This window comes from Oratosquilla oratoria, chromosome 12 (assembly GCF_046742065.1).
Source record: "Oratosquilla oratoria isolate Oo_2021 chromosome 12, ASM4674206v1, whole genome shotgun sequence".
NCBI classification, from domain to species: Eukaryota; Metazoa; Arthropoda; class Malacostraca; order Stomatopoda; family Squillidae; genus Oratosquilla; species Oratosquilla oratoria.
Window position 1 is genome coordinate 32,595,411 of NC_134788.1, and position 12,295 is coordinate 32,607,705.

The 12,295-nt window shown below is 37.3% G+C and overlaps 1 protein-coding gene across 1 annotated transcript; it reads right to left on the bottom strand.

Annotated features, from left to right (window-relative positions):
- Window positions 1-440: 440 nt before the first annotated feature.
- On the bottom strand, window positions 441-11,565 carry LOC143030652 (uncharacterized). The gene is made up of 2 exons (XM_076193825.1): window positions 11,459-11,565; window positions 441-3,108 (listed from the first exon to the last, which is right to left on the bottom strand). The coding sequence occupies exon 2, from the start codon at window positions 2,934-2,936 to the stop codon at window positions 2,037-2,039; it is 900 nt and encodes a 299-aa protein (XP_076049940.1). The 5' UTR covers window positions 2,937-3,108; window positions 11,459-11,565; the 3' UTR covers window positions 441-2,036.
- Between the last annotated feature and the right edge of the window lie 730 nt (window positions 11,566-12,295).

Sequence of the window (12,295 nt, forward strand, 5' to 3'; positions counted from 1 at the left end):
TAGAAAGGTGGGTCTTAGGCCAAGAATCAAGTCAATATTTTGATGCAGATATGTGTATATGGGGATTCATTTTTTTTTCAAACTTGCAACCCTCGCATGTATAGAATGTCTACAAAGTGATCTCTGGTATCATTTATAATGTGGTCAAAATTATCTTCTTCAATTTATGACCCTTATGTTGGTGCAGGTTTATAATCTCTGAGTGCCACCTGGTTTGATATTTCATATATTTGAATTTTCTTAATTTGGCTTTCTATATACAATTAATTAAACATATACATTTTTCTCTATATTTTTTGTACTCATTTAGTATTTCAAGAATACATTGTGTGATAACAATGACAGAACTGACAATATGTAATACATATTATATATATATATATATATATATATATCCGAGTAGTGGTATGAAGTAAATAAAAAATAATAATAATGGCTGATTATGTTTATTTAAACTTATAACTTTGCAAATAACTAAATATACATTATGAAATAAGTTGATAACTAATTCTCAACTTGGTTAGTTCTAGCTTCTCTTTATTTCTTCTTTCTGTCTTTGGCATTGACTCACTTCTTAAATACACTATCTAAATTCACTGAATTTCCATATAATTGGTAGTTTTTCACTCATGCATATCCAAATGACATTTTCTTAAATGGTTTCTAAATTACTTTTCTTTATCTGATTCACTGGACTAAAACTTTGGTCTCAGTCTGCACTGGACTCAAGGAGGGTTTCTCCAATTTCCATCAACTTTGCCAAGTTACAGAACTATTCATTCAGAAGAGCAAAAACTAGCATTGTGTAAATCTTTATATAATTTAGGATTTATATTTTTTCATGCACATAAAATTTGAAATCATTAAACTAATTATTTCTGTATCAGCCAGAAAATCATGATATTCATGATAAAGGGCATTAATGTCTACACTACCAAATGAGAAATCACAATATGAAATAGAGGAGGTATCAAACACTGACCATTCTTGTACCTCATCCTCAGAGAAACTTTCCTGTAGATGGGCGTAGCTGTTTTCCTTTGAATTTGACATAAGTGAGTTGAAGGCAGAGGTGGATGGGGTGAACATGAGGGGGCAACTGAGGACGAGGTGGATGGAGGGGGTTAAAAAGATAATGAAACAGAGGGAGATGTCTGTTCAGGAAGGGAAGGGAAAAGGCAGAAGATACGGGTGAGTGGAGAATGGTTGTGCATGGATGACACTGTAATACATGGAAGGGAAAGGGTGGGGGATGGGGGGTTAGGGAGAGGTTATGAGTATATAATATTTTGATGTAGCCCAGAGGAATTTCTCCCCAATTTCAATGTTTCTGCATGAGGGGACAGAGGGGTGGAGGTTGCCAATTAAATGAAGTGACCTTGCTGCAGATTTGCTGTATCTTCCTGTATTGCTTTTGACCCAGGGCAATGGGCGAGATGCAGGGATGACCCTTCATCCAGGAGGAACCATGATGAAAGGGAGGAAAGGGTGGTGATTGGGAGTGGAGTGGGTGGGGATGAAATGGGAGTGGAACTATGCCTTTTGACTTTGGCCAACTCCCTTGTAAAGGGGAAAAAGCCTTTGGTATATGTATGTTAACATAAGTGGAGTAGGAAATACAGGAGTCTAAGTCTTGAGTCTATTCCTGACTAGTTTCGCAGGTATGCTTTTTTCCTACTCCACTTACATCAACCTGTCAGAATGTCTCAATGTAAGTATGTTAGTTGTAAAACATGGGTGGACTCACATGTGCATGAAATTTAGAAGAAACATTTTTCATGGCACGGGTCACACTGGAATGGCTTCCCTCTAGTGCAATTCACCATATGAGGAGAGGCCACTTTTATAAGAAAGCAGAATTGCACAGGTCACATTGGAAAGGCTACTCTCCTGTGCGGGTCATCACATGATATTTGGGCTGATTCTTTTGAGAAAGCCTGCATCGCACAGGAATGGTTTCTCTCCAATCTGGGCCTTCATATTACATGATCTTTAAAGTGGTTCTTTTGAAAGAAAGCTTTATCACTTAGGCCACACTAGAATGGCTTCTCTCCTGTGTGGTTCCTTATATGCCTTGTGAGACAACCCTTTCGTGAGAATGCTTTATCGCACATGGCACACTGGAATGGCTTCTCTCCTGTGTGGGTCCTCATATGCAGTGTGAGAGAACCCTTTTCTGAGAAAGCTTTATCACACATACAACACTGGAATGACTTCTCTCCAGTGTGGGTCCTCATATGCCTTCTGAGTTCATACTGTCGTGAGAAAGCTTTATTGCACATGACACATTGGAATGGCTTCTCTCCTGTGTGGCTCATCATGTGATTTTTGAGTGCACTCTTACAAACAAAATCTTTATCGCACAAGCTACACTGGATTGGCTTCTTTCCTGTGTGGAGCATCACATGTTTTTGGAATTCATTCTTTCGTATGAAATTTTTATCGCACAGGCCACAATGGAATGGTATCCCTCCTACATGGGTCATCCTATGCAGTCTCAAAGAACTCTTTTCTGCAAAAGCTTTATCACACAAGCAACACTGGAATGGCTTCTCTCCAGTGTGGGTCCTCACATGCTGTGTGAGGTTATCCTTTCGTAAGAAAGCTTTATTGCACATGCCACACTGGAAACATTTCTTCCCTGTGTGGGTCATCATATGCCTTGTGAGAGCTTCCTTTTTTAAGAAAGCATAATCACACATCCCACACTGAAAAGGCTTCTCTCCTGTGTGGATCATAATGTGATCATTGAGATGCGGCTTTTGAGAGAAAGCTGCATCACACAGGTTACACAGGAATGGCTTCTCTCCAGTGTGCGTCCTCATATGCCTCGTAAGAGAACCCTTGTGTGAGAAAGCAGAATCACACAGGTCACACTGGAAATGCTTTTTCCCGTGTGGGTCACCATGTGATCTTTGAGGTGACTTTTGTGCCATTTGAGATCACCTTTTTATGAGAAAGCAGAATCACACAGGTCACACTGGAAAGGTTTCTCTCCTGCGTGGGTCAACACGTGGTGCAGAAGTCACACCAGATCCTTTTCAATAGATATCACATATAGAATCTATGGATAGCTCTTCCAAAGAAATGGTGATTGTTACCCTCATCCTGAAAAGAAAAAAAAAATTATAAGACTGACTGTATAATACACTGTAACAGTGTAATACGATTGTGGATGTTTTGTACATAAGCCATTTCATACTCATGTTCATTTATACCTAAACAGAACCTTTGTACCTGTCATCACCTAACATAAAACAGGTAGAAATACTAACAGATATGGGGCTAAGATATATTGTATTCTACTTTTTCATTAGAAATGTGCTGAAAATCATCTAATAGCTACACAACCAGAATGACTAAAATTTTATTCTCGCTTTTTCATCATGTCAACAACCATAAAGTACTCAGGCAGGAACTCCTATCATAGGTGCAATCCCAGTAAATTTGAAAGTGATGAGATGACAATGTATGAGAACTAGTGCTTTAATATTTTCAATCAACAGATCATTTATATATAAGAGTCATTGCATACAGTACACTAATCCAGTCATCTTTCAGAAAGCCTGTGGCATCTCCTTTACCACTTCTGACACTTGGGTGATATTTTTGAAAGAAAAATCCTTATTCTCTTTGTGGAACCTTTATTTGATATCAGTATTATCTTTGTTTAGATGGCGTCCCTGCCTATTAGCATTAATCAATATATAGTTGGATATTATGCAAGCTTTGGTCTAATTTGAATGTGTCCCACATCAGCTTCCATAGAGAAATGCAGCTCTGCATGCCTAACCTTGAGATTGTGCCCATCTATGTATTCATACTACTTAAATGCTATTATTAATTTGGTCATATCTCTACACACACATATCAATTTCTTAAATATAGCAGAAATTTTAAAGATAGCGAACTAGCCATTATAATGTTTGATCCAACCCACTCATACTGTTTCACTACAATATAAAACACAATTGCCAGATCAACTTCAACATGAGGTACTTTCCATCCAATGTACCATCTATAAGTAGTAGCAATAGTTCATACCAATAGGCCTTGTCCCCTGTCCTCCTATAGCGTCACGATGGGATGTAATGACAATGGAGGACAAAAGATTACGATGGGATGTAATGATAGTGGAGGACAAAATAACATGATGGGATGTAATGATACAGGAGAAAATATCATGGTATGATATAATGTCAGTGGAGGACAAAATATGATTTTAGGAAGGGATGCCGGACAGAATGTCAATGAAGGCCAAAATATCACGATAGGATGTAATGACAGTGGAAGACATAAGAGCACGTTGGGATGCAATTATAGTGGAGAAAAAAATATTACGGTAGGATATGTCACTGAAGGACAAAATATAATTTTAGAAAGGGATGCCAGACAGAATGTCAATGAACGACGGGAGGCTGGTGTGAATAGCGGTGACGTAGGGGGACAAAGTGTACAAAAGAGATCGGATGACCATGAGTGACCAGATGTCCATGATGGGGGAAATGCTAATTTTGATGGGAGAAATGTTAATGAGGCATTGAATGTCAATGAAGGACCAAATAATAATATAGAGAATAGTGTTGAAAAAAAAAAAAAAAAATTGTAATGTAAGACATATTGAAACTCAAAATGTGTCAAAAAGAAATAATCACGAGTTTCTTAAAACCATGTTCACTTTTATGCTCATAGTATTAGGAACAAATTTCAAGAAATACAGGCGTATATCAAAAGCAAAAATCTCGATATGATAGGAATAACTGAGACATGGTTAAATGGTACAGAGTTTGAAGCTGAATTTAATATTGCGGGATTTAAACACTTTCATTAGGATAGAAACCACAAGAAAGTTTGGGGTGTTCTGTTGTACGTTATAAACAATGTCCATGCTTGTATTTTCCTAGTTGTATTTTGCAGGAAGGGGAGCTACGCTCGTGGTGTCCCACCTTTGTATCTTGCAGTGTCTAGTTTGCTCTTAAACTCATGAATGGTTTTGCGCACACTATTCCCTTGTCCAGTTTGTTCCAAGTGTCTACCACTCTATATGAAAAACTGTTTTCCTTCAGATCTCTTCTGTAGCTATGTTTTTTCATTTTCTTTCCATGTCCTCTTGTGCTTCTCTTGTCACAGTAGGTCACCTCTCTCTCTTCTTTGCTCCGGAGTCGGTAGATCTAGTTTAGCCAATTTCTCCTCATATGACAAGTTTGTGAGTGCATGTGCCATATTTGTTGCTGCTCTCTGGATTCTTTCTATTTTCTTAATGTTCTTTTTTGGTACTGGGGGACCACCATGTCGCTGCATATTCTAGTCTAGGCCTTATCAGTGTGACCAATATTTTTTAAAATAATTTCTTCGTCTAAATATGTAAATGCCACTTTTATTGATCTTAGCAAGTTGTAGGATTCTCCAACAATTTTGTTTATCTGTTTGTCATAGGACAAATCATTTGAGATAATTACACCCAAATCTTTTTCGGATCTCTCCTTTACCTCCTTGGTTCCAATTTTGTATTGTCCTGATATTTTGTGTTTGCTTTTTCCAAACTCCATTGTGCTACACTTCTTAATATTGAAGTCCACCTCCCATTTCTGACTCCAGTTCCATACTTTATTCAGGTCTTCCTGCAGTGATTTGCAATCCTCTTCAGTTTTTACTTTTATTAACAGTTTGGCATCATCAGCAAAGAAGCTCATGTAACATTTCACATCCTCATCCATGTCATTCACATAAATAACAAACATTATTGGAGCTAGTACAGATCCTTGCGATACTCCACTGATCACTTCTTTCCAATCTGAATATTTTTCTATGAGCACTACTCTCATCTTTCTACCAATCAGGAAGTCCTCCATCCATTTTAGTAGGTTCCCTTGTATCCCTCCTATATGTTCAAGGGATGCATATGATAGTTTGAGGGTTGAGTTAACCCAAACAAATGGACAAAAAAAAAAGGTGTAATATATAGGCCAAAGACATTATCATTAGCAGACAACAAACTGTTATTTCAAGAACAGTCTAGTTTCTGCAACCGGGATTTATTGATAATGGGTGATTTCAATTTTACTGACACTGATTGGATCACCTTGTACATGGCCATATAGGTAGTTCATTGATTGATTTTCTTGGTGACAATTACTTAATTCAGCATGTAAAAGAGCCCATAAGATATGGAAACATACTCGATCTATTGATCACTAGCTGCGAAAGCATGGTAACTGATGTAGAAGTCGGTGAAACTGTTGCAAATAGCGATCACAACTTAGTTAGATTCAAACTCCTGAATTTTTTTAGAATAGATACTTGTGTTTCTAAAATACCCGATTTCAGTAAAGCTCAGTTCATAGGACTACATCAGGAGCTTCAGCTTACAGATTGGGAGGTAAAATTAAGCTTAAGATCTGTAGATCAGATATGGGAAATATTTCAAAATATGCTCACTAAGATGATTCATACTTACATTCCTTTTAAGGACAGATGTCCCCCAAATCAGGCTCACCCAAAGTGGCTCGACAAATAAATTGAAAAAAGTATTGCTAAAAAGAGACAGGCTTATAAGAAATATAAGTGCTTGGGTGCATCTAATGACTATGAAAGTTATGTATCAATACAGAGATTTAAAAAAGACAATAAAAAAAAGTACACGACAATACGAAATGAACATCGCTGATAAATCCAAAGAGAATCCCAAAGAATTCTATAGTTACATTAGAGATAAAAAGGTTGGTAGGAATCACAATGGTCCACTATTATCTGCTGACAGTCAACTTGAATATTTGCTGATGATACAAAACTGTGCGGAACGGCATATGATTACTTAAATCAATTAGATATTCAAGAAGATTTAGATAAATTACAACAATGGTCTCAAAAGTGGCTAATGAAAATTAACACAAGTAAATGCAAGGTAATGCACATAGGTAAAAAGAACAGTAAGTACGATTACAAGTTATTTGGAAATTCGTTAACAAAAGTGAATAGTGAAAAAGATCTCAGCCTAATTATCAGTAACGATCTGAAATCATCCAAGCAGTGAATTTCAGCCTCTGAGAAAGCAAATAAGATTCTAGGACTGATTGTGCGATCTTTTGACTTCAAAAGTCCATCACTAATTGACAAGCTATACAAATCGTTAGTTCGTCCACATTTGGAATATGTTGTTGCCATATGGTCACCGAATCTCATTAAAGACATTGACAGACTGGAAAAAGTATAATGGCGAGCCACAAAACCGATTCCAAATATAAAAAATAAATCATACGAAAATCAACTAAAACATATGAATCTGTTTTCCCTAAAAAAAACGTAGACTCAGAGGTGACTTGATACAGGTCTTTAAAATTCTAAAGGGAATTGACAACATCAAAAGTGACAAAATTTTCACATTGAATGAGAATCAGGCAAGAAATGATGGTCTCAAACTGTCCGGAAATAGATTCAATTTGGAAGTGGGTAGAAACAACTTTGCCAATCATGTAGTTAATGAATGGAATAAACCTCCTGCACAGGTAGTGCAATGTAGTTCAGTTCAAAGCTTTAAGAATCATTTAGATAAACACCTAAGCAAGATGATGTAATGATTATTATTTATCATATATTATTTGTTTTTGTTTTGTTATCATTTGTCTGTTTGATTCTCATTTTATTATTAGTTATATGTCAAATTATTATTTTATATTTACCTGTTTGTTTATTATTTAACTATGCCTATGCATTTATTTATGTTTTTATTTGTTATTTACATTATTATAGTTCTTATTTATTAATTTATCATTATGATTTTTTTTTTTGCATCCAACCTAGATATGGACCAAAAGGTCTCCTGTCGGCATGCTCCGCCTTTGTAATCCTTTGGGACAGTGTAGATTTAGGACAGGTAGAGGCTGCATAGATAAGATTTTTGTGGTAAGACAGATATGTGAGAAAGCTATAGGAAAAGGTAAGGATGTTTTTTGGGCTTTTATGGATCTGGAAAAGGCTTATGATAGGGTACACAGGAAGGCACTGTGGGAGATTTGAAGATATACGGGATAGGAGGAAAGCTTTTAGGAGCTGTCAAGAGTTTTTACGAGAGTAGTAGAGCATTGTGTCAGGATTAGAAATGGAGAGCGTGGTTTGAGGTAAAGGTGGGACTTTGTCGGGGATGCATTGTGTCGCCCTGGCTGTTCAACTTATACATGGATGGGGTGGTGCAAGAGGTAAATGCAAGGGTGGTGGGTCAGGGATTGGAGATGGTTAAAGAAAATGGAGAAAAGTGGGAGGTGAGCCAGCTGTTTGCAGATGACACTGCGCTTGTAGCAGGATCAGAGGGATTGAGGAAGTTGGTGACAGAGTTTAGGAGAGTGTGTGACAGAAGAAAGTTGAAGATAAATGTGGGTAAAAGTAAGGTGATGAGATGTACAAGGGGTGAAAGTAGCAGCAAACTGGAAGTGAGCATTAAGGGAGAGCGACTAGAGGAAGCGGATATTTTTAGATACTTGGGTGCAAATGTGGCAGGAAAGGGTGGAGTGGAGGTGGAGGTAGAATGTAGATTGAGAAAAGAGAGTAAATGTCTTGGTGGATTAAAAAGTGTAATGAAAAATAGACTTCTGGGAATGAATGCTAATAGGAGATTGTATGAAGGAGTGATTGTGACAACAGCACTGTATGGGGCAGAAACATGGAACATAAGATAGGAAGAGAGAAGTTTGAATGTGTTTGAGATGAGGTGCCTGAGAAGTATGATGGGGGTTACTTGGCTGGATAGAGTGAGAAATGAGGAGGTGAGGAGGAGAACAGGGGTGGTAAGGGAGTTGGGAGATAGGGTGGATGAAAGAGTATTGGGATGGTTTGGACACATGGAAAGAATGAGTGAAGAAAGACTAGTAAAAGAGGTATGGAAGGCAGATGTGGAGGGAGTGAACATGAGGGGGCAACCTAGGATGAGATGGATGGATGGATGGGGTGAAAGGGGCTTTGGGGAAGAGGGGAATGTCTATTGAGGAAGGATGGGAGAGGACAGAAGACAGGGGTGAATGGAGAATGGTTGTATATGGATCATGTTGTGATGCATGAGGTGGAATGGGCGGGGGGAGGGGGGTTAGCATGTGTGAGAAAAATTTGATGCAGCCTGAAGGGATTTCTCCCCATCTTCCCCTCTTCTGCATGAGAGGACGGAGAGGGGGGGTCGCCAATTTAATGAACCAGCCTTGCTGTGCATGTACTGTGTCTTGCAACACTGCTACTGACCCAGGGCAGTGGACAAGATGCAGGGATGACCCATCATCCAGGAGGTGCCAAGCGGGAGGTTTGGAGGGTGGAGGGGAGTGGAGTGTATTAGGGATGGAATGGGTGGGAATGGTTTTTATGCCTTTGTTTTATGGTTACCTCCCTTGTAAGGGGGAAAAAGCCTTTGGTATATGTATGTATAAAGGCCAAAAAAAGTATCCATACCTTTTGCTAATAATTTCTCCCATATTTCTCTTACAACAAAAATCTGATCCATGCAACTAAACCCACTCTGTTCCTCATCAATTTCTCCCTCTGTTCCTCTCCTAATCCTCTCAATCAAAACCCTCCCATAAACCTTCCCAACTACACTCAACAAATTAACATCCTCATCTCAGATTTTGATGAAATTTTGTTTATAGGTAATTTTAGGACCCTATACACATTTCTGAAATTTGAAGGTCAATCTGAACAACTGTTCAGGAGATATGACTTCAGATATTTTGAGGTCATATGAGAGGTCACTAACATTTGGTGACCAATAACTGGGGTGAAAAAAGTCATAGTTATATAACTATATATATTTGGAATCAGAAAAAGAAAAGAAATCCAAATATCAAAGTTTTAGAATTCTAGTTTGAAAAAAATCCCATTTTAGTAAAAATTTGAGGTCAAGATTTGACCCCTTGGAAAACATTTTTTTTTAATAATAATAATAATAATGATAATAATAATAATAATAATAATATATATATATAATAATAATAATAATAATAATAATATATATATATATATATATATATATATGCATACATATACCAGAATTTTTTCCCTTTATAAGGGAGGTAGTCAAAAAGCAAAGGAATAAAATCTACTCCCACCCATTCCATCCCCAAGATACTACACTCTGATTAACCCATTAAACTCCAATGACAGGATGTCTTGTCATTTGGTCAAATAAAATGAAAAATTATAAAACACCAAAATGTTTGATCCAACACCAGAAAAATATGACGTCAGTCCTCGCTTCGCGCGAGGACTGACGTCATATTTTTCTGGTGTTTGATCAAACATTTTGGTGTTTTATAATTTTTTGTTTTATTTGACCAAATGACAAGACATCTTGTCATCGGAGTTTAATGGGTTAACCCCCTCCCTCCCTCCTGTCTTGGCTCCTGGATTTTATAGATGAGAAATATGAAGGCATAAGGTTTGGCTATTAGAATCAGGAAAAAAGCTTATGTATTTTTTATATAACACTTCAGTGAGTGCCATATTTACATGTTGTCCATCAACTGTACATATTCTTTTTACACATTTGTTAATTATAAAAAATACTAGTATAAATTTTTTTTTTTACTTATTCTAATAGCCAAAGTTTATGCCTTCAGTTTTCTCATCTATTTTTTTTTCTTTTTTTTTTTTCAATTCCGATACCCCAGGGGTCAAATATTAACCTCAAATATTTGCTTAAGTGGGATTTTCTTTATATTTCAACCTAGAATTCTAAACTCTGACATTTGGATTCCTTGTCTTTTTCTGATTCTAAATATATATACATTTGTATAACTATGACTTTTATTACCCTAGCTATTGGTCACCAGGTGTTGGTGACCTCTCATATGACCTCAAAATATCTTGAGCCACATCTCCTCAACAGTTGTTTGGACTGACCTTGAAATTTCAGAAATGTGTTTAGAGCCCTAAAACTACCTATAAACAAAAACTCAGCAAAATCGGAGATGAGGGTGTTAGGCACTTGTTGGTCTGACAGAGAATGCCCCTATGCCAAATTGTTTCCCAGCCTCAATTTTCTAAAAATCGACACCAAAGTTACTATTGATTTCTGATACTTATACATGGGGGTCAAAATATTCAATGATATGAGCTAGACAATGATAGAGGTAAGAATTACACCTGTGAGACCTGACCTAACCTCAAGGTCCTTTGTAAATATGAAGATGTTCATACATCACAATATTTTTTTTCTAAATAGCAACTGACATCACTATTAGTTTGCGGTTCTTATATCAGGGGTTCAAAATACCCAGAATGATAACAGCTAGCCAATGGTAGAGGTATTACTAGCTGTGATACTGAGAAACATCTTGATAAAAAAAATATATATATACGTATAGGCCCAGCTCAGAATGCCAAATACATTACCAAACGGGAATTGAAGTGTAGCAAATGCCAGATGCTAACATACTACGTATACACTAAACTATCTTAAAACTATAATGATTGCACTTACAAAATAAAGAAGGAACACTTGTTTGGCCTGCACAAAGCTCAGTTACGAAAACAACCTCTCTAACATGCTGAATGAGTGCAACTCATGGCCTATCGGGTTATGACGTCATATGTAAACAAACATGAAATAATGGCTGAAGTGTAGGTTTTCTAACACACACACACACACACACACACACACACACACACACACACACACACACACACACACACACACACACACACACACACACACACACACACACACACACACACACACACACACACACACGGAAAGAAAATAAAAAAAGACAGCTATAGAAGAGATTTGAAAAAAGAACAGCTTTCCTCACAGAGTAATAGACAGTTGGAACAAGTTAGATGAGAAAGTGGTGTGTGCAAAAACAATACATGAATTTAAAAATAGTTTAGATAAAATGAGATATGAAGACGGGATCCCACGAGCATAGCTCCCCTTCCCGTAAAATACAACTAGGTACAACTAGGTAAATACACACACACACACACACACACACACACACACACACACACACACACACACACACACACACACACACACACACACACATATATATATATATATATATATATATATATATTTTCCAACCACAAATCACTTTTAATTCCATGGCATCGCAGTCGAGACTGAAGAATCGCTCGATGGAGGCATCCGTTGGAAATTGAAACGTGGACGAGCCGAGGATTCGAACCCAGCTAATCCGTAACAAATTTACAGTGACTTAAACCAATGCGTTATCTCTCTTGATAGTGCATTGGTTTAAATCACTGTAACTTTGTTACGGGTTAGCTGGGTTCGAATCCTCGGCTCGTCCACGTT